Source organism: Agelaius phoeniceus, chromosome 8 (assembly GCF_051311805.1).
Source record: "Agelaius phoeniceus isolate bAgePho1 chromosome 8, bAgePho1.hap1, whole genome shotgun sequence".
NCBI lineage: Eukaryota > Metazoa > Chordata > Aves > Passeriformes > Icteridae > Agelaius > Agelaius phoeniceus.
The window spans coordinates 26,180,941-26,207,241 of record NC_135272.1 but is presented as its reverse complement, the minus strand read 5'-3'; the positions used below and the strand labels follow the sequence as shown (position 1 = coordinate 26,207,241).

Genomic DNA, 26,301 nt, shown 5'->3' with positions numbered 1-26,301 from the left:
TCCAACTAGAACTGGATAAAAGCCATTTTTGAGTATTCATTTAAATCTACTACATGCTGTGACTGTGGTCACACTATCTTGGAAAAGCTGAAGTCAAATTGGCTTCAAACCTTTTTTACCTCACAGCATAAGCAGTTTAAAACCTGTATGTAATTTCTTGTAATCAGAGGTGCTCTGATTAGATCTGCTAAGAAGTTTTGACTCAGGGCTGCCTCACAGTAATTCATTGTCTCTGCCTGCCTGGTCTGACTCCATGTGCCAGAATCCTGTTTGTCTTTTTAATTGTGCAAGTCAGAAGATGTGGTAAGGCAGTGCTGCTTCTCCCTGTGCCTTTCGAGCAGTTTCCTTTAGAAGTGCTGAATGTTGCTCATGAATTTTGCATTCATCACATCTTGGGTGGACTCAGTGCACTACTGAAAATGGAGCAGTTCCACTGAGGTGAGCGTGGTTACTTTGGGGCACAGATATCTCCTGTAATGTGAACTTCTGACTACAATATGTAGCTCTATTTCACAGTAGAGGAAACATTTTGAATTCATTAAGTGTTAGAAATACTTGAAAAGTGTTTTTTCTGTGTTAAATATCAGTATTTCAGAGCTGTTGCCCAGTACAATAGGAAGTCTCTTAAGTTATGTTACTGTTGCTTTATGAACCCTTAGAGATTTATAGTCTGTGATAAATGAGAAAGAGTAGCCTGAAGTCCTTGTACACTTCTGGTTTTCTTTTATATGCTGGATATAAATCTATACTAGTCGGTACTCAGTACTTTGCTCTTAGCAGAAATTCCTGAACGAGCGAGTGGAAGGTGGGTAAAGGACCCCTCTGTGGCGGCGGCAGGAGCGGGGTGGATAAAGGACCCCTGTGAGGGCAGGCGGGGCAGCGCCGCTGGCCCAGGGCTGCCCGGAGGGGCAGGGGCGGCGGTGCCCGGGCTCTCCCGGCCCGCAGCGCTCCGTGCCCTGGGCGGCCGGGCCGGGGCGGGGCCGGGGCGGGGCCGGGCCGCACCTGGCGGCCGCGATGGCCGCGGGGCCGGGGCGGCGCCGCGCCGGGGGCAGAGTCCAGCGCGGGCGGCGGTGGCCGCAGGAGCCCGGGGCCGGCGCGGAAGATGCCGCTGGGGCTGAGACACAAGAAGAAGGACAAGTCCAAGGAGACCTTCAAGCTGGTGGAGAGCGAGGCGGCGGCCCCGGCCCCCGCGGCGGCCCCGGCGCCGTCGGCCAGCGCGGCGCGGCTGCAGTTCCACACGCAGCTGGCGCACGGCAGCCCCACGGGCCGCGTGGAGGGCTTCGGCAGCGCCCGCGAGCTGTACGCCCGCATCGCAGCGGCCTTCGGCATCCACCCCGCCCAGGTAGGGCCGGCACCGCCGCGGCCCCGTCCCGCCGGGCCTCCGGGGGCGCCAGCGGGCGCCGGGGCTGTTCCACCGCCCTGCCCCGGCCTCTGCACGGGCTCGTGTGGACGGGACTGCTTTACAGTGCTTGGGAGAAAAATCTCTCCCCTTGGCTATTCCAAATCCGCGTTACCGTGCGGGAAATGGCATAAATGTGGCTGCGTTTAACTTTTCCACGGTAAAAACAATGGTCCTCTTGACCAAAACTCCAGGGTCTCGGTCAACCTGTTGCCAGCTGCTGTTTGAGACAGCTCTTAGGCACTGCTTCATTCTGGCTAAAAAAGGGACAACGGATTTATGAGGCTAAATACCCAGAATGAAGGCATTGGAAGGGGAGGGCGTGTGGTATAAATGCCCTGAATCGTACTGCATTTTAAAATTTCGGCCGAAAGTGATGTTCGGAAAGTTTTCTGCTTTATCAGGTAATTATTTTTAAAGTGTTCACTGTTCCAATGGAGTTAAATTTAAGTCTGTAACAGGATTCCTTTTTAAGCTCTGCTGCCTTTTTGATCTTTTTTTTCTGAGCCATGTTCTAAACATTTGTTTGGATAATGATTCATTTGTGTTTGTAAATGCATTGTTTTCTCTTAGTTAAAAGGTAGTGGCCATATCAAGTTCTTCCTATGTGGTTCTTTGAACCTTAACCTCCGAGTGGCAAGTTGAAACAGAGGGCTAACATTTCATTATGCCTACGTGTGGCTGTACAGCTTTACTTGTTTTCTTCTTTGTAGATGACTTTTGAAAAAGTTGTAAAGACTACTACTACAGGCTTTGTTCTGAGTTTGCTGTGGCCTGACGTAGCATTTCAAATAGTAAATTGTAAAGGGAAAGTGGCAGTAGCAGTGAATACAGTTGAATCAGTCACTGTTGCATTAAGTAATTAAGAAGCAATGCATTAGTGTCCCAGACCTTCCCAGCTGCTTTCTGACTTTCTGCTCCTTTGTTTTCTTTTCATCCTGAGCTGCTGTTTCCCTTTTGTTCTGTTCCATCTCAGTTATACCTTGTATTCTCAAGTTCTCATAATCACCAGATTGTCTTCTATTTTAGTTTTCTTCCTTTCACTGTTGAACTTTTGGCTCCACTGACTTGAGAAAGAACAGCTTTCACAGTGAAATTTAATTTGGTATGAATGGTGTGCTCCTGTTTCTCCTGCTAGATGTATAATCTTACACCCTCAGAGGTTTTAGAGGAAGCACGACATATATAGGCATATATTGCCAGCCATGTGCCAGACTGGAGAAGTTTCTTATTTCCTTTTTCTCCCTAGTGTTCCATCCTTTTAATTTTTTTTAATGTGGCTTATTGCTAAAAATGGATGGAGAATTATTGCTGGAGGCACTGAATTTAAAATCTTCCACTCCAGAAATTCATTTGGCTTTAAGAAGGTTGTATGATGTGAAAACAGTGAACAAAAATATTTCCTGGTGTAAAGGTGGCATAACAGAGTGAAGAATTCAGGCCATAGAGTCATGCAACAGATTTTTGCATAGAGACAGGATAGATCAGTGAACAGCCAAGAAATGTGAAATTATTAGAATTTATTTTAAATTGTATTATCTATTCATTAAAACTGCTTTTGGACAGATAGTCTAGTAACTAGATAGTAAAGAATAATGCCAGAAGCTACATCTCAGCAGACTGCAGGACGCTCAGGTACTCAAATGCCATTTGTAGGTGTTACCTGTCTAGGAAAGTTTCAGTGACCCAGCTCTGCTGAAGCCTGCAGGCAGTGTGATACCCACACGTGACAGCCTTTGGAAACAGGTCCTATCACAGGGATCTCCACCCTGCAGTGGCTGGGCTGGAAAATACTGGGGGGGAGTGGAGGGGCAGAGCTCAGCTCTGTGCTGAGAGCATTCAGATGCCTTTTGCAGAAGTGAATACATTTAGTATGGTATGTGAGGTTACTGCAGGGCAGGCAGCAGTATGGATTCTTGGATAAATTCCTGCCTAAGTGTTTTAATACCATTCTGAATGAGCTGTACTTGTAATCTGTCACTCTTCCTTTTGACTCCACATGCTTAAAGCACTTCTTTTCCTCTTTGGATCACACCTCCCGGGACCAGCTGAGTTCAGTTTCTGCTGGAGAATCCATTCCAGGTTCTGTGATTGACTGTCAACAGTGACAGAAGCTTACATAAAACACAGTATTTGTTGGACAGACACTGACAGAAACTTCTGTGCAGACCTGGATCATGAGCAGGGGAGGATAGGGACAGGATGGGTACAGCTTCAAAGGGGATGTATGTTTGCTGGCTCTCTATGAAGGAGTGAGACATAACAGCTGCTTTCTGAGGCTTTTCCTGTACTCATCCTTTCTTCTAGGTATTTTATATATCTCTTACCCCTTTTGAGCTGAGGGGTAGGCAGAAGCCTCCCTTTCTGCCTACCTCTCTGACTTTTACCACATCCAGCATTTCTGCTTTTCTCTGTCCAAGGTGATTGTTCTTTCACCAGGGAAGAGGAGTGAATATGGCTTCTAGCAATACATTGCCTGTGTCATTGACACCAAAACTGCAGGAAAAAAAAGTACAGACAAAACCCAAAGAAATTCTTGTTCACTGGTCTTAAATTAGTTTGGTTATTGATCCCTTTGCCTTCAATGCTAAGTTGGTCCTCATACTTCAGCTCTCTCATCAGTCTTTTCCCAGACCAGGTATCTCAGGCCTCACCAGGGGTTGATGTTGGGGGGTAATGGTTGATAATCTCTTATCTCTTGTGTACCTTCTGGTTACTTCCAATCTGTGAATGTTAAAATTAAATTTTAAACCCCGGTGAAGAGTCTCGTAAAGAGAAACTTCAATTTCCCTCCCCCTGGGCAAAGGAGAACAAACCCCTTACTAAAGTTAAATTAAAAAAGTAAGTTTTATAATTTCCAGCATCATTATTATGAGTGTTGTTTGAGGTACATCACATTTTACTTGATTACTTCAACAAGCTTTCAACAAGAAAGCACAGAGCTAAAAAAAAGATAGATAGATGCAACTCAACTAAAAACACAACCCACACACAGTTACGTGTATGTTTCTGTTTGCATAAATAATAGAAATATCTTCACTTATTTTTTCTATGGAGGTTGAAGTAGGAAAAATAGTTGGAAAAAGTATTTATGTGTAGCTTTGGCCTTTTAGGATTACTACTCTGACTATTGGGAATGTAGCAGGGAATGTTCCCCATGAGGGTGAAAGTGCTGAGTGCAGCCTGTATGATAAATAAATGAGCACTGGCTGAAGGACAATGTGGGTCTGTTAAGGCATTTGGTGGTGGTGTGCTCCTGTGAGAGCACATGGTAGGGCTTTAAAGTATTCAGAGTGGCTAATCAGGCACTGAGACCGTGGATATTAAAGTCCAGCTGTAGCAGGGCTATTTCTTGATCAGACGAGAAGGGAACCCATAGAAACTGTGAGGACTTCTAGTTTGCCTACTTGCAATTTGCCTTTTGATTATTTTGTTTGCTTTGAAAGGTGAAATGTGGTGGGGCTGGTGAACTAAACTTGATGCTCGATGGCTGTGTGTGTCCAGAGCCCTTGGAGGTTGGGGTTTCTTTCACAGTGGAAGGAATTTTGCATTGCAAGGGTAATTGAGGAGAGGAGAGACCTTTGTGGCAGCAGTAAGGGCAGAAATGCAGCTCCCTCTTTCTCTTCCAGTAGCAGGAGTTCAGCTGCTGAGCTTTGTGTGGGCTGTAGTTGCACAGGCCTTGCCTCCTCATGTTCAACAGTCAAGTATTCGGTGAGGCTGTGCCACATTAAACTTTCATAGAACTATTTGATTTAAACCTGTTCAGTTTAAACTTTTATGAAAGACTGCTGACAAATAAGCCACTGCTGAAACTTGTCTTTCTGAACAAAACTGCCCTTTTAATAATAAAAATTCTGAAGTGTGTTTTAGAGAAAAGGGTTAGCTTGTGAAATCCTCATCACCAAAATGTTGAAAGTTTTATTGTTAAGCTTATCTGTTGAAAGGAATTGCTCACAATCACGCCTACAGATTGAATACTTTAAATGAGCAAACTTAACACTCCCTACAAAACACCTCCTCCCAACCCTATGGCAAGAATTGTTTGCTTGCTGTTTCCCTAAGCAATGCTTAAATGTCACACCCATATTGCATGTGATGCTTGTGAAAGTATTTGAAATATTAGTATGGAAATAATTGGATGGAAAAATTTACACTGTAATTACTTGTGTACACTGTATTACACTGTAATACTTGTGTATAAAAAGACCAAAAACCGAAAGAAAACAAAACCCCAACCAAATCTAAAACAAACAGCAAAACACTGAATGCTTATTTTATAAGCCTTTAAATGTATTGAGCAGGCTGAATATCTGACAATACCAAAAGCACACTAGAACTTGGAGGAGCTGGTTACTCTCTTCCTGTTGCTGAAGCTGGTCAAGGCTCTCACATTTTCCTTGGGGAAGATAAAGTGAGTAATACAGAGAAAATGCGTTGGTGATTTCTTGATATGATGACATCTACATATATAGGGAAATATGTCAGTGGGTGTTACATCTTGATCAGAATTAAAATTCTCACTTCCCTACCTCTTAAACAGAAAGTTATTACGATCTCTGTAAAGTTATCTGAGATTTTTAATACATTTTCAATAGCTTCTGAGTATGTAATCTATCAACCAACTCATTTTTGAGTTCTTCTCAAGGTGTCAGCTCAATATGGAAGATGAGAGTACAATTAATGTATAGAGCATGCAATATGGTACTGCATACATACTTTATATAACACATCATGTAACCCTCTTTTTCTTAGCTAATACCATTTCTTTACATAACACATGTTTATATTTCTTTATATAGCCCTGGTTTTGTTGGCTAATCTGTTCTCTTCCAATTGAAAATATGGGTGCAGGGAATGATCTGTTAGTAATCTTATTGGACAAATCTATTTTATAAAGCTCAGAATAAGCCCCTAATGTCCAGCAACATGGAATTTCCTTCCTCTGAGTGCTGCAGAAGATGATAACTCTTGGTGAAGGAGGTATCCTAGATACTTTGTGACTGATGTAACAGTTCTGATTTATAATATCTTGCTAAAGTTGGCAAGAAATATTCACAGAATTGGTATAGTGAGTTAGAGACCAAATGCCTATGAAGGTTTAGGGTAAGGACAGAAAAGTCTTAACCATGAGAATTGCACATTGAATTTTTTTCTTGTTTCATTTTTGAATAAGAAAAGTACTATTAAAAATATGCAAAAGTTTGAGTGAGTGGAAACCTGTTGTTTAAGTATTCAAGTATATAATCTGGCATTAGGTACCAATATTAAACTTATGTAAAATCTATGAAAAAATGCCATTTTTGAATCAATAGGTCTCAGTTGTGTACAAATAAAGCTATGCTATAACTGGTAGATGGTGTAGTGGTATATCTTTCTGGGTAGATACATCTTTAGTACATTACTCTTTGCATATATCTCTTCTGAGAAAAAGCAGTTGTTCACTAAAGAGGATGAAGAATGATTTAAGTTTTTATTTTTGACTAGCTGATGCTCTCTCAGCCTTGTGGCTAACACAGAACTGACTCACAAAAAATTCTGCAGACTTATAGGCTGTAGTAGGAATGCCATCCAGATGAAGATCTATAAAGAGAAACTCTGGATCAAGTTTCTAAATATCACATTTCTGCTCTGTTGCCAATTTTATCTATTCAAAGGTGTGACAGTATTTACTAGATTGTCTGTTTGACAAGGTCAGATGAAGGATGCTAATGTCTAAAATGTAAAAACAGTGCTTGTTATTCATCACAGGAACAATGAACAGAGAGCTGAGTTACCATTTTAAACTGGCAAAGTTATGTAGCTTGAGAGAGCTGAAAATGTGTGTGTGAACTTGATATCATCTGTTTTTAATTTTTTTATTTTAAAAAAGAGCTTGTCATTAGAGATTATTATTATCATTATTATTATATTCAATTTTTTACTTAAAACCAGATTAATTTCTCTAGGTGTTGTTTCTGGAGTATTGTTTAACTAAAAACCTTTGCATTACCTGAGCAAATAAAACTAATGTCTGTTAAGGGTGTGCTGTTACAACTTTCATTGTTAAATAAGGTGTTAGATTGCAGTGGGTGTTTGATGGATTAGATGAGATAAGCAAGTAGCCATTGAAGTAAGGCTGTTTGGTGGGGGGGGTTTGTTTGTTTTGTTTTTAAAACAGCAACTAAACAAGACCTCTATCAAGAAATACAATCTCTCCATTAACTTTCAGTCTTTTAAGATTAAAACCCCCATAGTTACAGAATCTAAGTCCTAAAAAGCTCCAGAAACTTGAATGCTCTCTGTGAAATGCATTAGTAAAAGTATCCACTCTTCATTTGACCTGGAATCAGTGTAAACAGGTTGGTGACTGTCATTTCAATTTTTCTGCTCTCATCCAGTGATGCCAGAAGGAAAGAAAAGGGCATGTGTAGTGTTCTGGTGTGGAAACCCCATGTGTTTGCCTCAGTGAAGTAGATTTTAGGGATTCCCCAAGTTTCTCTTGGAGCACAGAGTCTCTGGTTTGGCTGCTGCCCTGTGCTCTCCGTGCTTCCCTTGGCCCTCACTCCTCTCCTGCTGCAGCTTGGAAAGGCTTGGGCACCTGTCATTACTGTGGCTGTGAGGGGTGTGCTGGGCTTGGCCAGGTTCCTTCAGCAGCTCCTGGTGGGCAGAAGCATCTCTGTTCTCAGGCACTGCAGATGGATTGCTCTCACCCTGCCTCTGGCCAGGACAAGAAACCTCCCTGCTGAAGAGCTGGCATGAGTGTAGGGAGAAAAAGGACTGCCTGATATCCAGCACTGAAGGGAAATCCCTCAGAAAAGCTGATTTATAAGGAAGCAATTTGACCTTTTTGTTAAGCCCTTCTTTTACTGGAACAGGGATGACCCCAGCTCATGCTGGGGAAGAGTAGGAACTAAGGAAGCCCATGGGAGACAATGAGGGAACACATGGGGCAATACAAAGCATTTCATGCTCTCTCATGACTCTTGTTTTGATAAGCTCTCTTTTTTTTTTTTTTCTTCCCATTAAACTGCTTTCATCTAACCAAGTTTTAAAGTAGTCCCTAGTGATCTTTGGATCAGGTGGAATTTGAGGTGGGTGCTGGCTCTTCAGTTTGCTTACTCTGGCCTGGTGCAAGCTGTACCAGCTCCAGATGCCTCTCTCAGGGCTGGTGTGCTGAGATAGGCCTGGAGAGGCTGCTCACACAGCCAGGTCTCTTTCCTGTGTTTCCTGCCCTGCACTTTGAGCTACTGATGCTTTCTGTTGTTTGTGGATGGAGACTATTCCTTCTCCTGGTATAGCTGGAGAAGAAGGGGGATCACTTAAGCTCTGGACCTGTCACAGGGCCTGAACTGTGCTCTCGTTTTATAAGCTCTCATGCTTCCTATCAAGCTCACCAAGCCTAATGCACTGTTAATGTGTTTGCTTTCCCTCTGCACAGATCATGTTTTGCACTTTGAACACTCATAAAGTTGATATGGACAAGCTCTTAGGTGCACAAATTGGCCTTGAAGATTTCATATTTGCCCATGTGAAAGGACAGCGAAAAGAAGTGGAAATTCTTAAAACTGATGATATGCTGGGACTTACCATTACAGACAATGGAACTGGCTGTGCCTTTATAAAGGTAAACTTAATTACCAGTGAAATACTTTGTTCTATAGAAGCTCCTGTTACAATAATTGGTTAATTATTGGTTTCATGATCCTTTAGATCCTTTATAAAATCTTTTATTATCATATATATGGTAAGTAAAGAATAAAGTTGCTTTTCTTTAGGTACATAATTCAAAATTAGTTCAGCTAATCTGTACTGCATGTCATTCAAAATCAGTTCATTTGTTCATTGCTTCTGTAACATGTATCAGTTTTACAATGAGACCATTGTATCTCCTGAGCTACCCTGAGGTGGTAGGTGTTAGATACTGCTTGCATCTGCCCCCTCCTGTTTTAAACTGATTTTCTGATGTCATTTATTAGATGCTTATAGAACTTCTGTCGCTCATGTGATAATGAGATCATGTTCTTTCAGTCTTTGGCTGTTCCTAGGGCAGAAGCCTTTGTGCTGCACAAGAGTAGGGGCAAGTACAGTGGTTTTTCAGCTTTCCTGTATTGTTGCCTTAGACAGGGTGAATTACAAGGATGTGGATTACCACAATTTACCACAATGAGCTTGAGTAGCAAGTATGGGCAGTAACATACTCAGTATATTAATCATAATTGCTTTCCTTCTCCTCTTCTATGTGACCTAGAGGCAGTATGTTTTTGAGACAAGTAGAGGCTTATGAAATGATGCTGCCCTTCTTGCTAGACTAGGTATTAGGAACCTTAATCATATTTTCTGCCTTTTTGAGATTCTTTGCTCTTATATACTCCAGTTACCCATTATTAGTGAGGCATTAACAATTATCTTTGATTACTGCTGCCCCAATCGTTGTTCTCACTGTAAAGAGAGCTTTTGTATGGAGAGGTTGTATTTTCTGTTCATTCCTTAGCTACCATGGCTATAAAACAAGACATGGTTTAGAAATCGGTTTGCTTGTCTTTGTTGTGGAAAAATGGGACTGAGGTCACATTTGTGAAAGTCAAGATGCAATAAAGGTTTCGCTAAGCATTTTGGCAAAATCATATCCTAACTTTTATGTTTATAAGGAACTGTGAATTTCTAGTGGTGGCATCTATACAGCCCATAACATTCAGTCATGCTGCTGCTTATGTGGCATTTTAAAAGAAGGCATTGAAGCAATGCTTCAGTGAGCAGCGTTCACGAGTGCAGCCCTGTGCAGTGACACTCCCTTTGTGCTTGCTTGGTAACAGGCAGAGAGAACAGCCCTCACATAGACTACTGCACAATTGGAGCACACTGGAAAACCCTCACAACGTTAGCCAGACAAGCTGTAACTTCCAGTAAATTGTGTAAAAGTCCTCTGAGCAAATATATATTATTTTTCCTTGTGCTGGTCTAATAACAAGCATTGTAATGAAAATGATGCGGTCTTCATGGGAATGAAGGTGAAGTTTTAAGGAGTTTCTAGGAGCATACTTTGTTTGTTGTTGTTGCAGATTTAGCTAATGGATCTTTTAAATCAGCATAGAAAATACTGATCTATATATATACACATATATACAAAAGTAAAGGCTGCATCTTTTTTATTACTTTGTTGTCTAGGTAAATGACTAAGCAGAGACTGTCTCTAAAGTTTTATTGATTTTTTCTTTTTTTGCTTATATACATAAAAAATTGGGCTGTGTCCCATTCTTAATTAAAAATTAATACTGAATTTACTGATTGGCAGGTTGTTGAAGGTTGCTATGGGTTGTAGTTATTTTACTGCATTTTGAATAACATGGAAGTTTCTAGGTTTGATGTGGTAACCCAACCAATTTTAAACCTGACACTGAACTGCAGGGCTTTTTCCTGTGAAATTTAATCTTGTTTTGCCTTACTAAGAACAAAACCTGGTGTCATTCTGCTTTCACAAATTTGGTTTTGGGGTACACAGGCAGGTGGGAAAAGGTATTATGGAGTCAAATTAGCATTCAAAGAACAGCAGTAGAACTTGAAGTATGACTGAGTGGTGTACAAGGAGACATTATCAAATGGAGTAGGCATTTCATGGGAAATATAGATCCTCATAGCTTCTCAATGGACTGTAGAGCACTTGAAATACAGGCAATTGCATCTTAATTACTGTAACAGTGTAGCTTGACTGTCTCAGTCAGTTAACTTGGAGTGATGATAAAAAGTGACACAAATAACAGCCAGTGAATATTATTTCAACAGTTTTAGTGTGTGGATCCAAGTGCTAAGAAGAAAAGCTAAATGAATATTTGACATAGACTAAACATTGATTGAAGCTGTGTGGGACAGTTTTTGAGTCCTGGTAACAGGAACTCTTTTGGCACATTTGGTTTTTGGTGTGTACGATACCCACATCCACATTCACCACCAGGCTTCTGTTTAGGGCCAGAAAGAGTTAAACTCAGCCTGAAGCTTAGAACGATGGCAGTGCAGTGTATGGCAGTGAGCACTCTCACACTTCCCACTGCCTCTCGGATGGAGGCTCATGTGTGGGCCAGGAGCAGCTCCCGGAGCGCTCGCAGCCAGGCTGGCTGCTCCAGTGGGAGGGGGCAGGTGTTCATCTGCCTTGGCTCACTGTGATCTCACACACAGTCAGCTGAACCACGGCAGTCCTTGTTGAAAAGATTGTTATGCAGGAACGCGTTAGAATGAAATTTGTATCTGCAAAATAAAAGGTATTTTACTATGTCATGGCTTGTCTATTCAATAGAAATATAATAATGGCTTAAGGGATGTATGCACACGATGAACCAATATGGCTGCATGTAACAACAAGAAACAGAATCACTGAAATTTAAAGTGTGGTAAATCATAGAGATATTTTAAAGGTTTTTCCCCATACTTTTCCCCATACTTTTTACACTTCATAAAAGCTGTAACTTCTGTTATGACCTCTAGACTATTTGTATTTTCCATGAGATGGCAGTTAAAGTAATTTTCTTTATTATTTCAGAGGATATCCTTTAATATACAGCTTACAGTATTTATACTACTGTGAGTAGTTTCATTAAGAAAACTACTGTTCTTAATGAAGAGAACAGTAGTTTCAGCACTTAGGATGGGTCTTATTAAGATCAGCCCTTTACAGTATGTAATTTTTTACTAAGTCCCTGGACTAAACTTGAGAAGAGAAAAATTTGGTTCCTATGCTTGTCAAGCTATTAAATAGGAAACCCCCAAAAACTTGAATAACCATTCACAGTACTGAGATGTCTGTAAACAGTTTTAAAGCACAAAAATAGTAGGTTATTCAGAATTCCTTATTTCTAAAGTGTGGTTGCATTCTTTTTTTCCCTGATTGTATATTCAATGCTTATTAAAACACTTTGTTTGAAAAATAATGCTTTTCAAAATATGTTTTATGATAATCTTATAGACAAAACACACTGCTGGAATAATAAGCTCAGTAATATTGATATTGTTAACTGACATTCTTGAAACTTGGTGGTGTCACCTCTTAAAAACAATCACCTTTTAAAGAAATGTTTCTAATTCTGGTGGTGGTTTGTTTTTTTTTTTTCAAAATAGCGAATCAAAGAAGGCAGCATTATGGACCAAACCAAAACTGTCTGCGTGGGTGATCACATAGAGACCATAAATGGGAAAAATGTGTCAGAGTGTCGGCATTATGAAGTTGCCAAAATGCTAAAAGATCTGGAGAAAGGTCAGAAGTTTAAGCTGGAGCTGGTAGAGCCTTTGAAAGCATTTGGTGAGTGACCTGACTGTCCACCTTGTTCAGTAAAACACTTTGATAGTAAAATCCCACCCATCCTTGCATTACATTGTGGGTGTGTTTTCAGAAAGCAGCCAGGTGTCCACCTGTGGTAACATAACTACTACAGGAAGGTACATTTAGTTTTTTTCTTTGAAGTGGAAGATTGATGAATGGATTGTCTTCCATCTTGCTTTCTCCAGCAGTCATCCTAGTGTGGGTTACCTCACCTGAGCCTTAGTCAGTCTCTTTTGCCTACGTGATGTTGCAAAATTAGAACAGGAATCGTTTCATAGGTACAGTTTTAAAGCATGGATCACTTCATTAATGTCCTGATCCTCAAAACTCCTTTTTTCCTCTGTTGATACATAACCCCTGTTGTTCTGTGTGTCAGACTTTTCTATTTCTGTACCCTTTATTGGGGTCTGTGCTCTCTAATGCAGAAGGAGTCTGCAGCAGGCACTGTCTGGGGTTCCCCAGAGCACCTCCTTTGCTGCCTGCCTGTTCTCCCTCTCCCCCTCCCCAGCCTTTTGTGGATCTCCAGTCATGCAGCAGCTGTACTCAGAATTGCAAGAAAGCAGAATTGCAAAGCTCTGTCTTTGCTTGCCACCTGCATGCTATGAGAAGTGCTGCTTAAATAGGAGGAATGCATGCCTACTGTTAATTCTTGTATATATAAACTCTTATCAATGTAGAAAACAAACAAACAAAAAAGGGAAGTTTTGCTCAGACAGTCAAAATAGAGACCGAGTTACAAATTTTATTATCTCAATTTTTGGATCCTCTCCCCAAACCATGTAACATTTTCCTGTAATAAAAACTTCAAAATAATGCTAAATCACAAATCTATATGAGGCCTTCTGCACACCTGCAGTAACAGTCAATTCAATATCACTGTCCTCACTACAGCAGCAAAAAATTTTAATGTTTGTTTTTTAAATTTCTTTATGTGTTAGTAGTTTACAGCTACTGTCATACACCAGTCTTGACACTTGGTGTCAGAATAGTAGCAGAAATTGAAAATGAGAGAAAAGGAAAGATTTTTTTTTTTTTTTTTGCTTTTGGTGCTTCTGTGAAGAAAGGGAGTTATGAGTTGATCTCTAATGTGTTTGCATGTTAGTTGGTACTGCTGTTAAGTAAATGTGTATGTTATACATTATGCTAAAGAATTGCATATGTTGTCCATCACAATTAGTAATGCAGCAATACCTCTTTTTAATATGGGCCTGTAATCTGTGTTCAGTGCTAGAAGTGTTACACAGTCTGTTTGTAAAGAGCAGGGTAAATCAGCATTTGATGGATGACTTCAGCCATAATTTAGTAGTTTTTACTTTAGTCAGGTGACTAAGATACCTTTTAGTCTGCCTGTGATGTAGAGGAGAAAATGCACTAATTTCATGGCAATACCTTTTTTCTGCCATTGATTTAAGAGGCACCAGAGCTTTGTGGGCAGATTTTTGGAATATGCGCATTATTTTTTACCCTACAGAAATTAACTTGCAAGTTGCAGTGCTCAGTAGGTTAAAACATCCTGCCTTTAGCCTTTGGTACAGTTAGGCTTCAGGCACAAAGATAATGCTTAAGCTGCAGCTTAAGCACTAAGAATAGCCCCAGAGGAGATGACAGACAAGATCCAGATCCTGCTCAACAAGTAGGTGCTGAATTCCTGTTAATTTCAACAGCATATGGTGAGGGTACAGAAATAAGAGACAAACCTCTGTGTGAAATTATTTTTATTTTTCTTCCTCTCAGTGAAATGTGAAATAAGCATAATTTACTGGTTGGACATCCTTCTACCATATACACACAGGCTGTCTCAGCTCCCCTAGGCAAGGCTTGTAGCACAGAATAAAAGATTTGTACCAGTCACAAGTGTCTGTGAATTGTGAAAAATGAACAGAAACAAAGTAAAGGCAGCATAACACAAACTCTGCATTTTAATTATGTGAACATGAAAAATAGTTTAGTGATAGCCAGAGTGTTTTGGTCTAAAGTACTGCAAATGAAGGTTATCTCAAATCATGAGTTCTAAGGTGATAATGGTGACAGAATTTGAAAAATATGGGGTTTTTTATCAGGAATGACTTTTTGAAACAAGTCTAGCAGAAATGATGACAATCTAAAGGATGTTTTAAACTGTCCTTGAAGCAATAAAAGGATAAAGAAAAAGTGTTGATCCTAAGGATATGTATGAGACTTTGACATACCTATTTGTATCATGAAAGCTAATAAAATTTACTTTTCAATCATACTGTTCAGCATAATAATCTGGATTTGTGACCACTTATGCTAGAATGATGAGCTGAAATCTATCTGAGCAAAATTAATATAACACGTTAAAGTATTCCCTTCAATAAGAGCTTATTAGAAAGTCCTGCTATTAAGAGGAGGAATAATCTGTTAGACAAAACAGGACAAATAAAAGCAGTTCTGCAGAATTGTCTCCTCTCTTCTAGCACTTTCCAGATTCACTGTGTAATTCCCATGTCAGTACGTAAATTAAATCCTTGCCACTCTTGAATATAAAATTGCATCCCGAAACAAGAAACCCAAATCTTAAATGATTCTGTGCTCCATCTACTCACTGGCCTGCCCTTACCCAGGATGAAACAAGAAAGGCTGAATTCAGGTAAAGGACACAGTGTAAACCAGATGCTCTTCGTGGAGATTTATCAGCTGTGAAATGATTTTGGTGAAACCAGTGGAAAACCTGCAGATCTGCTTATGGCCACTCCAGCTCTGTGAGTGCTGATAAGCAGATTGTTAACTCAGCTCAGTGTGGCTCATCATCATCACCTGCTTAGCAGCAGTGTTTGCACCATTGCATCAGTGAAAAACAGAAAAGTTGCAGTACTAAACCTGCTATGTGTTCTGTCTGTGAAGATCCAAATAAATCAGCAGTTGGCCAGTGACTTCAGCTGCTATCTAATTTAAAGGTATAAATGCTTCTCTGTAGAATAGGGAAATAAAATTACACAAGGTACGTATATCAAATGAATGCCATAGGCCTGTTTAGATATATTGGTCAATTGTTCTAGTCTCAGTGCAGTTGAGCAGATCTTACAATTTGAAGACAAGAAATTGTCAGCAAAGCTATCCTTAGAATAGTTAATTTGTAATTAGATTTTTACATAGTCTAGATCTCAATTAGGCTAAATGTGAAGAAACTGTAATAACTAAAACAGATACCTCATATTCTGCTGTACTGTATATGTAGTTTTGGCTGATATTTTATTTTTGTTGGATTTGTTTTGTCTTTAGAAAGGCTGGAGCCAAGGTCCAAAGGCAGAACTCTGTCAGAGGCTAAAATCTCCAAAGGGAGAGAAACACTTCGCCTGAGAGCCAAAGGCCCTGCTACTGTGGAGGAGATGGTATGGTGTGGAATGCCCCTCAGCTGCTGATTTATTCTTCCCCAAGGCTGATAAGTAGGAAGGAAAAACTGAATGTTACAAAGCTTGTGGGACTGAAGAGAACAACTAAAGTTGATGACTAGCAGGGATAGGATGGGGCTGAAGAACCTGAAGCACAAACCCCAGATTTAGATGTCATGGACTACACGAATGAATTTAGATTGGACCAAGGGATGCTTAAAAGAGGGAAGGGAGGACGGGGTGGGGAGAGATGGGATGGTTGTGAAGAATTTGTTCTGACTCTGAAGTGTACAGGGTTGGTGAAAGGGTTGTTGTTAGGAGAGGCTGATTAGATACATTGACATGAATTTGTGCAAAACCAGGATTAGAGTTTGATGAATGAATATTATTAATTCTGGGCTCTTCTAAAGCTGATGAGGATTTGGTGGAGATCTGTATTGTCAGGAGATATAAGGCCCCTGTTCAGTTTGAATGCATGAGCTGTGTGGCTTGATATTAGGAGGAAAGCTCATGTTTGTGAGAAGAGTGTGTTTTATCTGTAGATTTTGTAAGTCTAGGGGGCCAAGATGGGAGTAAGGATAATCACTGGCACATTGCTGGCTATTTTGAAATCTGCATGGATATAATAATACTTTTGCTCTTCTCTCCCTTTATTCCAACAAAGCCAACTGAAGTTGAAGAAAAAGCAATTAAAAAAGTGGATGAGCTTCTTGAAACATACATGGGCATAAGAGATACTGAATTAGGTGAGTTTTTAGCAGACACATTACTACAAGAGTAAATAATTTCTCATTTTCTGTAGTCTAACATTTATTGAATACTTTAGTCTCTGGATCTAAGTGAAACAAAATTTGTCCAGCCTGCAGTCTCAAAAACTTGCCTGTATTTCTACAAATGTGTTTTTCTGATAAAAGAATCCCCCTCCCACTTCAATCCTTATGCTGTAATTACTCAATCAATCCTCTATTCTTTCTGCACATTAGCTATACACTGTTGCATGCATTTTTTAGTTGTTTGCTGTAACTGTCACCACTGCATTCTTTCTGGCATATATTTTCTAGTGGGTCTTGTGTGTGCCATGGTTAAGAATTCTTAAGGATAAGAATGTTTATTTGCTTTTTTGCCCCTTGGCATAGACCCATCAAAGTTGATTGCTAAGGTCTGAACCTGAGATCTTCATCAGTGAACAAGCAACTATTTAGCAAGGCAACTGACAGAATAATTACACAAATTTATCAAAATCTCTAAAACCTGTGTTCTGATGAACATGAGAAAACTTACAGAATATTTACTAGTTATAAGAATCATTGATTTATGATGAAAGAAACTATGTAACTCCAGTGTCATAAGTTCCTTAAAGATGCACCAAACTTGTCCTTGCAGCTGTTGCTTTTCTTTGTTATTCTGACAACAACTAAATAGGAATTTCTATTTGTGTGGGAAGAAGCTGCAGTCTAGCTGTTGTAGCCTGCTCTGGCTGCTGTAATCCTCCTAGGATCTTGTGGAACTGCTGGTACTGAGACAAAGAGGAAGGTATTTATTATTATGGTAATATCTTAAAAGAACCAGCCAAGAAAAAGGAAAGAATAGGCTAAATGGAAAGTGATCTTGAAAAGAAACCTTTCATGAGAGAGAAGTGGAAAAGGCAAAGCAGAAGAGAAAATAGGTCTGGCATGAAGCTGCAGAGGGGAAGCATCAGGGCTGGAGGGGCAGCAGAAGCAGCTAGCACAGAGGAGTGGGAACAAAAGGTGGTTATCTCAATAGCCAAAAGGCTCTGTTGGGTGCTCCTACCAGCAAGCATCTGTTTGGCAGATTCCACTAGTTTTCTCACAGGAAAAAATGTAGGTAAAACAGTATTTGTCCTTCAGTGTAAGGCAGAATTGGGCTTCCTGGCATAGAAGAGAGGGCAGAGCTGCCCAAAACTTGAGTTCTGTTTTGTAGGTTTTATCTAAACTTTCCAGTTGCCGGGAATCTAGAAGTTCTCAACATTTCTGTTCCCAGCAGCTCTAATATGTGATGCTGCTGCCATGCAATGGAGAGGCCTGTGTGCTGCTGAGCCATGTTTAGGTTAGGGAGGATTCCATGTCCCATCTCATTCTGCAACCTCTGTGTGTGCCTCAGTCTGGCTCAGGCTTCAAAGCTCTGAGTGCCCTGCCAGCTGTCCCTCTGGGAGCTGTTTTTGTCCTGCAGCTGTTGCAGTCCTGGCTCAGGCTGGGCTTCTGGAAGCTCCTGTCCTTGCAGGTTACTTCCAAGGTCCCCAGGCTCCTTGCCCTACAGGAATAAGCAGCTGTGGGTGCTCTGCTTCTGGTGTCCATGGGAACAGTCCTGTGGGAACTGGTGTTCCCTGTATTTTTGGCTCTCAGTACTGTAAACAGGATGGCTCTTGCACAGTAGACTGAGAAGTTCAGCTTTCAACACATATGGTTGAGTTAATAGCCAAGCACCTGGTAGAGTTTTCCCATGAATTCCTGGAATTTTTTTTCCCCTCAAAAGATCTAATGCCCTTCATCTTTCAGTATGTAGTTTGGAAACTTAAAAAAAAAAGCCTTAAAAGAATACTCAAAGAAGGAAGAGGTCTTTGTTCATAGAGAGGCTCTTTTCTTCACAGCTGGGTGGTTGTTTTGTCCCTCACCTCTTCTTTTCCTCCCCAAAAGGTAGTGAAACCAAGAGAAGCTGTCAGAAATCAAAGACTATAGGGTTCATGCAGCTTTAGTTTGCACCTTTGAAGCCGTATCCTGAAGTTCAAATCTAAGAGTCAACAACCAGTGTTGATGACTCAAATCCCCCAACTTCACCATTTCAAAACAATGAAACAGCTCAAGGATTCTTTAGGAAAGGAGAGCTAATCACCTGTCACAAATCTGTTCAATTAACACATGTCAGTTTTTCACATACTGGATGTGATCAGTCACCCATGAAAATGAAATATGAGGAAAAGATTCATTCAGAGAATGCCAATCACCGCTTAGCTCGAAATTTCTCTCATTACTCAAGCCAGATTAGTTGAAAATGCAAGTCATCACAAAGTGCAGCTGACAAGTGATTAAGATTTCAATCATTGCTCACTTCCATGCACTTCTGTTTGTCAGAATCTTTGGATGTCAGTTAATGTTACTCTTTCATCTCCATTAAAATGACACTTCCATGGTGTGATTGAATTCTGAAACAGTGCCCCAGTTTTAAGACATAAGTTAGAAAGAAAGGAAGGAAAAACTAATGTTAAATTGCAGACACAATTAAAGGTGAGATAAAGCCCTTAATTTTTGCTTTGTTAAGTATCTTGACAGTTTCAAGAATAGCTGACTAAATCTACACACAAATCCCTAGGCTGGACCAAAATACTTGGAAATTGTTAAAGAAAATGCATGCACTTTTTCTGGCACAGTTTTTTATTTTTCTTTTCAGAGATCTAAATGCTATTGAGATTTACATACCTGCTTTTGGATGCACTTTTACCTTTTTACTTCCTTACCCCTTTGTACTGAAAACTGTATGTAATCCAGAGAAGGGACAGTTGGCTCTGGAAATGTATTCTTCAGCCATTTTATGGGCATATTAGAAATTGAGGCAAGGTTTGACTTCAGTATTCTTTAAAACATAAATACACAGCCGAGAGATAATTCAGGTTATTTTAAATTCTATGAATGCTTTCTGGTAAAGGAATTTGAGCAGTTGATTAATAGGACCAACTCAGAAAACAGTGCTAGTTAAAAATATTGGCATTTTTTTTTTTTTAAGTGCTATGGACTGTATTTAATCCCAAAAATTCTGGGTGTGAGGAAGCCCGGATCCAACCCCAGAATGCTACCAATGGTAAATGATGGCAAAAGGGCTTCCTGTCCACATTTTTTAGCACCTTTTGGCTTCATCCACCAATATTTTGTTCCCCTTTGTTCTGTTTTTCTGCTTTTGGATGATTGTTTCCTTTCTGTTGCTCTCTATAATGTTATCAAGCATGACGTATCAGTGTCATTAGGGTTGGAAAAGAGCTCCAATATCACCGAGACCAAACAACGCCATGCCAACTAAACATGGACTAAGTGTCACACCCAGTCATATCTTGGGTACTTCCAGCTGTGGTGACTCCACCACTTCCCTGTGCAGGCTATTCAATGTTAACCACCCTTTCTGTGAGGAAATTTTTCCTGATGTCCAAGCTGAACATCCCCTGGTGCAGTCATGGGCTGCCAGCTCCTCTGGGAGAAAGGTGTGGGGAACAGTGTCCAAGGCTTTACTGAATTCCAGGTAGGCACATCCACAGCCTTTCCCTCATCCTGTGGGTGGCTCACCTGCTCATAAAAGGAGATCTGGTTGGTCAGGCAGGACCTGCCTTTCCTAAACCCATGCTGGCTGGGCCTGACCCCCTGTTTGTCCTGTCCATGCTATGTGATCACACAAGAGATAATCTGTCTCATCATCTTCTACCACTGAGATCAGGCTGAAATATCCTTGCATAGTCTGTCTTTTCTGTTTAAAAAAATTGGACTCTACTTCTCCATTTTTGACTTCATTTTTCAAACTTACCATCAAGTCAAAATATCTTAACGGGTTTAAACCTTTTTTGTTACCCAAGCTTTTTCTCTTGGCTCGCAAATCCAACCCATCAATATTCAATAGATGTTTTTATCTCTAAATGCTTTAACTGAAGTGATATTCTTCCTGAATCTGTTGTATTCTCCTTCCTTTCCCAAAGGATTTTATTGCATACATCCAGGAGTATATTGTTTACAGTGTTCATTTATTCTGAAAGAATAATGGGAGTTTTTTGATAAAAGGAAGGGCAGCAAGTCCTGTTAAACAAAATAAACTTCAAGAAGAATTAGTACTTAAGAAAAAGGAACGAGCAGAAATATTTCTAATAGTTATTGAGTACCAGATCTGACAATGTTCAACATGAAACTTAAACCAAGTAATGTTAAATACTGAAAACTGCAATAACACGTTTTATTTTCTGCTTTAGAGTGACGGGACAGAACAATAATATTTGTTACCTTTTGATGAAGGCAAAACTTCTAATGGCATTAGAAGTTTACAGCTAAATAAATTTTGAGGCTCCTGTCAGGACTTCTAAAAAAAGCTTTTTCAGAAGTTACAGTATAGGATATAGGTAGCAAAACCACTAGGTAAGGTAGATAATAAGAATGGCAGGCAGAAGTTAGCTTCCATGGCTTGTGCCCCATGTGTCCATTAAAAATGAAAATAAGGATTTTGTGAAAGATCATTGAGGTTATTTTAAAGGAACTATATTTGAAAAGTCAACATATTACTTTGTGCATGTTCTGGGAAGCTTGACATTAACTTCTCAGTTAAAGTTGATGAGACTTTAATTTCTTTCAACACTTTTAAGATTGCTGAACTTTTCACATTTTATGTAAAAATTAATCAGACACTAACATTGCCTGAAGTGAACTGAAAAAAAGGAAAATCTGAAAACAATTGAGGCTCTTTTGACTGTGGAGAAATATTCTATTGGAATAAAATTCCTGTAAGAGCTGCACAATAAATGATTACAAGAAGCAGTGGGGAAAAGGGAGGGGAGTGGAGACAATTTGGCACTAAGCTGTCACCCTCTGAGAACCAGCAAAGTTTTCTTCAAGCTGGCAAGTATCTGCTGAATGCCTTGGCAGTCAGCGGGCTTTGATTTGCCCTGGGAATTCCGCATCCATTCCGCGAATGTCACTGCGCGACCGGGCGCGTTCTGCCGCCCTGGGAGCGCCGTCCCGCGGCTGTGGCAGCTGCCTGGGGCGTCAGGCAGGGAATGGGGGCTGAGCTCAGGGGCTGGCAGGACAGCTGGCCCGCAGGAGGGCAGTGCTGGGGGCTCGGGGCTGTGGCAGGGCCCGGCGGTGCCGCTGTGCTCGGGGATGCCGGCGGCAGTGCGGGGATGCTCCGGCAGTGCGGGCGGGGATGCCCCGGCAGTGCGGGCGGGGATGCCCCGGCAGTGCGGGGATGCCCCGGCAGTGCGGGGATGCCCCGGCAGTGCGGGCGGGGATGCCCCGGCAGTGCGGGGATGCTCCGGCAGTGCGGGGATGCTCCGGCAGTGTGGGGATGCCCCGGCAGTGCGGGCGGGGATGCCCCGGCAGTGCGGGCGGGGATGCTCTGGCAGTGCGGGGATGCCCCAGCAGTGCGGGGATGCCCCGGCAGTGCGGGGATGCTCCGGCAGTGCGGGGATGCTCCGGCAGTGCGGGCGGGGATGCTCCGGCAGTGCGGGGATGCTCTGGCAGTGCGGGCGGGGATGCCCCGGCAGTGCGGGGATGCTCTGGCAGTGCGGGGATGCCCCGGCAGTGCGGGCGGGGATGCTCCGGCAGTGCGGGGATGCCCCGGCAGTGCGGGCGGGCGGCGCTGGAGGTCAGCACCGCGCTGCCGCAGCGCCCCGGCTGCCAGGGAGCCTGGCTCCGGCAGCAGGTGGGGCTGGGAATGCCGCTGTGCCTCAGTAAATATACCGCGTTAAATGTGCCCTGCAGGGCTGGTCACTCTTAGTACAGGTGAAAATGGGGGTTTTTTTGATGCTGCTTTGGCGCGGCGATGTTCTGATTCTTGCTTGATTGGGTTGATCCGCAAAGTTTTTGCGGAAAGTTGATCCGCAAAGTTTTTAGTGGATTTTGTTTTCAAGTTTTGTAAATCTATAATAAATCAGTTTTTTAGAGTCTATTTAGTTATCTGGGAAGATCAGTCTTTAACGAAAGTTGTGTTTGAAATTACACTTTCTCTTAATGACAGTTTGTTATGTGCAATTCTGAAGCTTCAGCCAGGGCAGAGGGATTGTGATATAATGCCTTGTTGTCTTGTTTTATTGGTGCTGTCTGTGTCATATGGTTCTTCCATAACTCTTGGCCAATTTGTCTTAAAAATGGCTACATTCCTGCTCCCACCCTGCTTGAACATTTGTCTAGATCCTTACTCTTTTGATTTCTAAATATCTGCTGTAACATCTCTTGACGTGTTTGCTCTTACTCCACCTTGCACAGCTCTTTTATCTCCACCCTTCTCCCAGGGTCTATAAAAAGTAAGTTTACATCCTGCTTCATATCCAGAAATCTGTGAAGTTTCTGTTATACCCTTCACTTCATTATCTCCAGGCTTGCTTCCCTGTAAGTACCTTCTTGTGCCCCATTGTCAGGGAATATAGAGTGGTGTTATAGAGCAAATCCTTGTGTTCCACTTACCAGGAACGAGTCCCCTTTTTAATGCTCATTTCCCATCCAGACTTGTCTGAGTCACAGTCTGAGGAACTTCACAGGGGACACAGAGAGAATCAGTGCAATGGGGATAGGGTTTCTTCTGGCAGGGCCTTGAGGGTCCTTGAGAACCACTAGTGGTGCCTGGGAAGGAAGCTGGGGACACTTGAACTGTCTCCATCACAGCAGTTTACTTGTCAAGATTTACATAAATTTTCCTTGGACAGCTTTGTGTTGTTTGACACACTGGGAGTGGAGCCTCACAGCTGAACACAAAACCAAAACATCAAGTTTCCTCAGAGTTACTGTTGTTGACATTTACAATGTGGAATATGGCTCACGCTTGCTTACAGCTTGTTACATGTTTGCACCACAGCAAGTGCTGTTTGCCAGAAGTTCGTAACTGTCAATAAAGTTGAGCTGAGTTTTAGGTCAACAAAACAATACTAATTAAATTTAGTAGAACTTCAGAGCAGGGAATGTTTATTTTTATTTTTATCTGAGAGATTTTGCCGTGTTGATTCAATACAATGCAGGTGGTAGATGGCAGACTGTCCCAGTAAAGATGTTTTTCTGTGGCTTCAAAACTTCCTTCCTTTCCTCAGGCACTATATTATGTGTTTTACATTTGGACATTTCTCTAAGAAAAGGCTAGAAGCTATCAAATCCTTCACTTTGACACTTGAATTTGATATGCTTGTGAAGAAAGTGGTGTGTATTTGATGTTTAACAAAAGATGGAGGACACCAAGCAGTTTAAGGCAGGGGTGTAAAGTAATCACAAAATGAAGCAGACTTCGATGTTTTATCTATTGTACTATACCATCATTTTCCTGTGAAGAGAGGCTGTGCAGCAGATACAGCTCAGAAAATAAACTGTATTCAGCAGTGCTGTTTGTGCTGAATGTGTCTCACAGAGCATTCTGCCCTCAAACCATGGTAGCCTGCTGCCAGTGGTTCTCTGGGCCCAGCTTAACCAGGAGAAAATTCTGTGCTGACTCTTTTCACCCTTCATGAAGGTGCAGGTGTCATGATCAAGAGATGTTTTCATTTGCTCTAATACCCATGGGTTGTCAGCATCCAGTGTTTGGGATAGACTTCTATGTTCTCCTAGAGTCTGAGAAACTGCAGTGGCAAAAGGTGAGGGATGATCACAGCAACTAAGGAGTCAATCCTAAGCTGCAGCTCCAGTGTAGCCGTTTCTAAAGTGTGCTCTGGCACTTGATAAATTCTGATACTTCTGTGGTAAATAAGAGAAAATGCTGGACAGTGTTGGCATACAAGGTATCACAGTTTAACTCCATTGTATCCCTCCTCTGCTTTCATTCTCCTGGATGCCAAGAGGTTCCTTGGTGGCTCCAGTTTCTTGTGCACAGCAGCAAAGCCTTTCTCTTCGTTCTGCACAATTTGACCCACCTGGCTGAGATTTTCAGAAATAACTTTTTCATTTTCTAGAGTCATAAGCAGGAACTTTAAGTGCATAATTTCCTCTTGAATCCTAAATTCACCTGGTAGACTTTGCATCTCCCTAAGCTGACCTCACCAGCTGTTGAAAATAGACATCCCAAATCCCATCCATCCCTATCTTTGCCCTGTGTGTTAGCTGTCACTTTCATGATAATTACATTCTTTTGTTTTGCTGCTTTTTAGCTGCAACAATTGTGGAAGCTGGAAGAGACAAGAAAAACCCAGATGAATTTGCAGTGGCCTTGGATGAAACTCTTGGAGACTTTGCATTTCCAGATGAGTTTGTATTTGATGTATGGGGAGCAATAGGTGATGCTAAGCAAGGACGACTGGAATGAGAACTGTGCAGTTTATCATCCCCTCTTTGAAAATACAAAGTGATTTACAAATACATCAGAATGGTAGTAATTGTATTGATGTGAATTCAGAGTGCTTTGCACAAGTATTCTGACCTGAGATTTTCCTTTGCAAAGGAAGGTTTCTAATATAAATGAAGGTAACCCCAAACTTCTGACAACTGCAATTTAAAACATTTAATTTATGTATAGAAGTCACTGTGAGGAGAGTGTCAAGGTGATATATTTATACAGGAATTTTATGAAAATTAGGTAATTTTTATTGTACATACACTTTGATACCAATGTTCTGAAAAGTGTTAGACATATGCAACTGGGAGTTGGGATTATTTTGTCTCTTAGAGAGGTTTATAAAGCTGTTGAGAAACTACCTAGCTTCATGCTGCAGTTCCCTGGTTTTCTGCTGTTCCTATGTCTTAACCTAAAGCCTTATGTTTTCTCACAGTTTGGCCTGGACATTGTTTTTACTGTAGGCAAAGCTGGGAAGAAGCTACCCTGTTTCTTTAGAACCTATATTCAGGGAAAAAAAAATTTCCTCTGAAACATGAAAACTAAGATTTTTGGATGAGAAAGGCTTGCTTGCATTTGAGTCATAATATGCTCTGTCTGGGTTATTACTGAGATAAGTAGAGTAGAAATGCTTAAACCAGGAAGCTGCTGCTTTATTCAGATGCCATAATATTGCAATAGGAACTGCATAGAAAGAAATAAATGTTAATTTTGATTAATATTAATGCATTTGAATAATGCATTAATATTAATGCACTGGAGACTGCAGTGTATCACTAAGTGCTTAATTGATCTTTGCATATGCTAAATGATTTCTTGAAATCCCATGGAGTTCCCCTCTTGTCTGCGTGTTTTTTCAACATGGCAACACAAGAGAGACATTGAAGGTGTTCAAACCCAAAAGATATTATTGTAAAGTCACTAAGAATTTTAGTTTGGATGAGAGTGCATGCCTAGATCCTGAAAAATATGTTAAACTAATCTTAGATATTAGGTTTTCCAATTATGTTGTACATAAATGTTTATTTTGACTACTAATTTTTTACTTATAAATCTGAGATTATTGCAAATGAAATTGAATGAGAATGTGGGTTCTGGCCTGGGAAGGTGTCATATCTTTTTATTATTTTTATATTTGCATAAGAATATAAAGTAATAATTACTACAAAGTTTTTTTCTAAATCACTACGTAAAGAAAATGTCTTTCACTGAATTGCAGAGATCTCTTTAAAATAAAGATTATGCCAATAACTTTA

General features: G+C 41.0%; 1 protein-coding gene across 2 annotated transcripts; it reads left to right on the top strand.

The window, feature by feature from the left end:
- Positions 1–995: 995 nt before the first annotated feature.
- GIPC2 (GIPC PDZ domain containing family member 2) lies at positions 996–26,301 on the top strand. 2 transcript variants are annotated; one of them, XM_054638420.2, is made up of 6 exons: positions 996–1,342; positions 8,817–9,002; positions 12,485–12,665; positions 15,930–16,039; positions 16,704–16,785; positions 24,864–26,301. In XM_054638420.2, the coding sequence occupies exons 1-6, from the start codon at positions 1,103–1,105 to the stop codon at positions 25,016–25,018; spliced, it is 954 nt and encodes a 317-aa protein (XP_054494395.2). In that variant the 5' UTR covers positions 996–1,102; the 3' UTR covers positions 25,019–26,301. The 2 variants fall into 2 exon arrangements, with proteins under 2 accessions (XP_054494395.2, XP_077038463.1); XM_077182348.1 differs by lacking the exon at positions 996–1,342 and adding an exon at positions 1,404–1,803.

Excerpts from the sequence above, each read along its gene's own strand:
- GIPC2 (XM_054638420.2), top strand. The coding sequence starts at position 1,103 with ATGCCGCTGGGGCTGAGACACAAGAAGAAGGACAAGTCCAAGGAGACC. Across the intron at positions 12,666-15,929 it reads AGAGCCTTTGAAAGCATTTG|AAAGGCTGGAGCCAAGGTCC; the intron begins GTGAGTGACCTG and ends TTTTGTCTTTAG. Across the intron at positions 16,040-16,703 it reads CTGCTACTGTGGAGGAGATG|CCAACTGAAGTTGAAGAAAA; the intron begins GTATGGTGTGGA and ends ATTCCAACAAAG.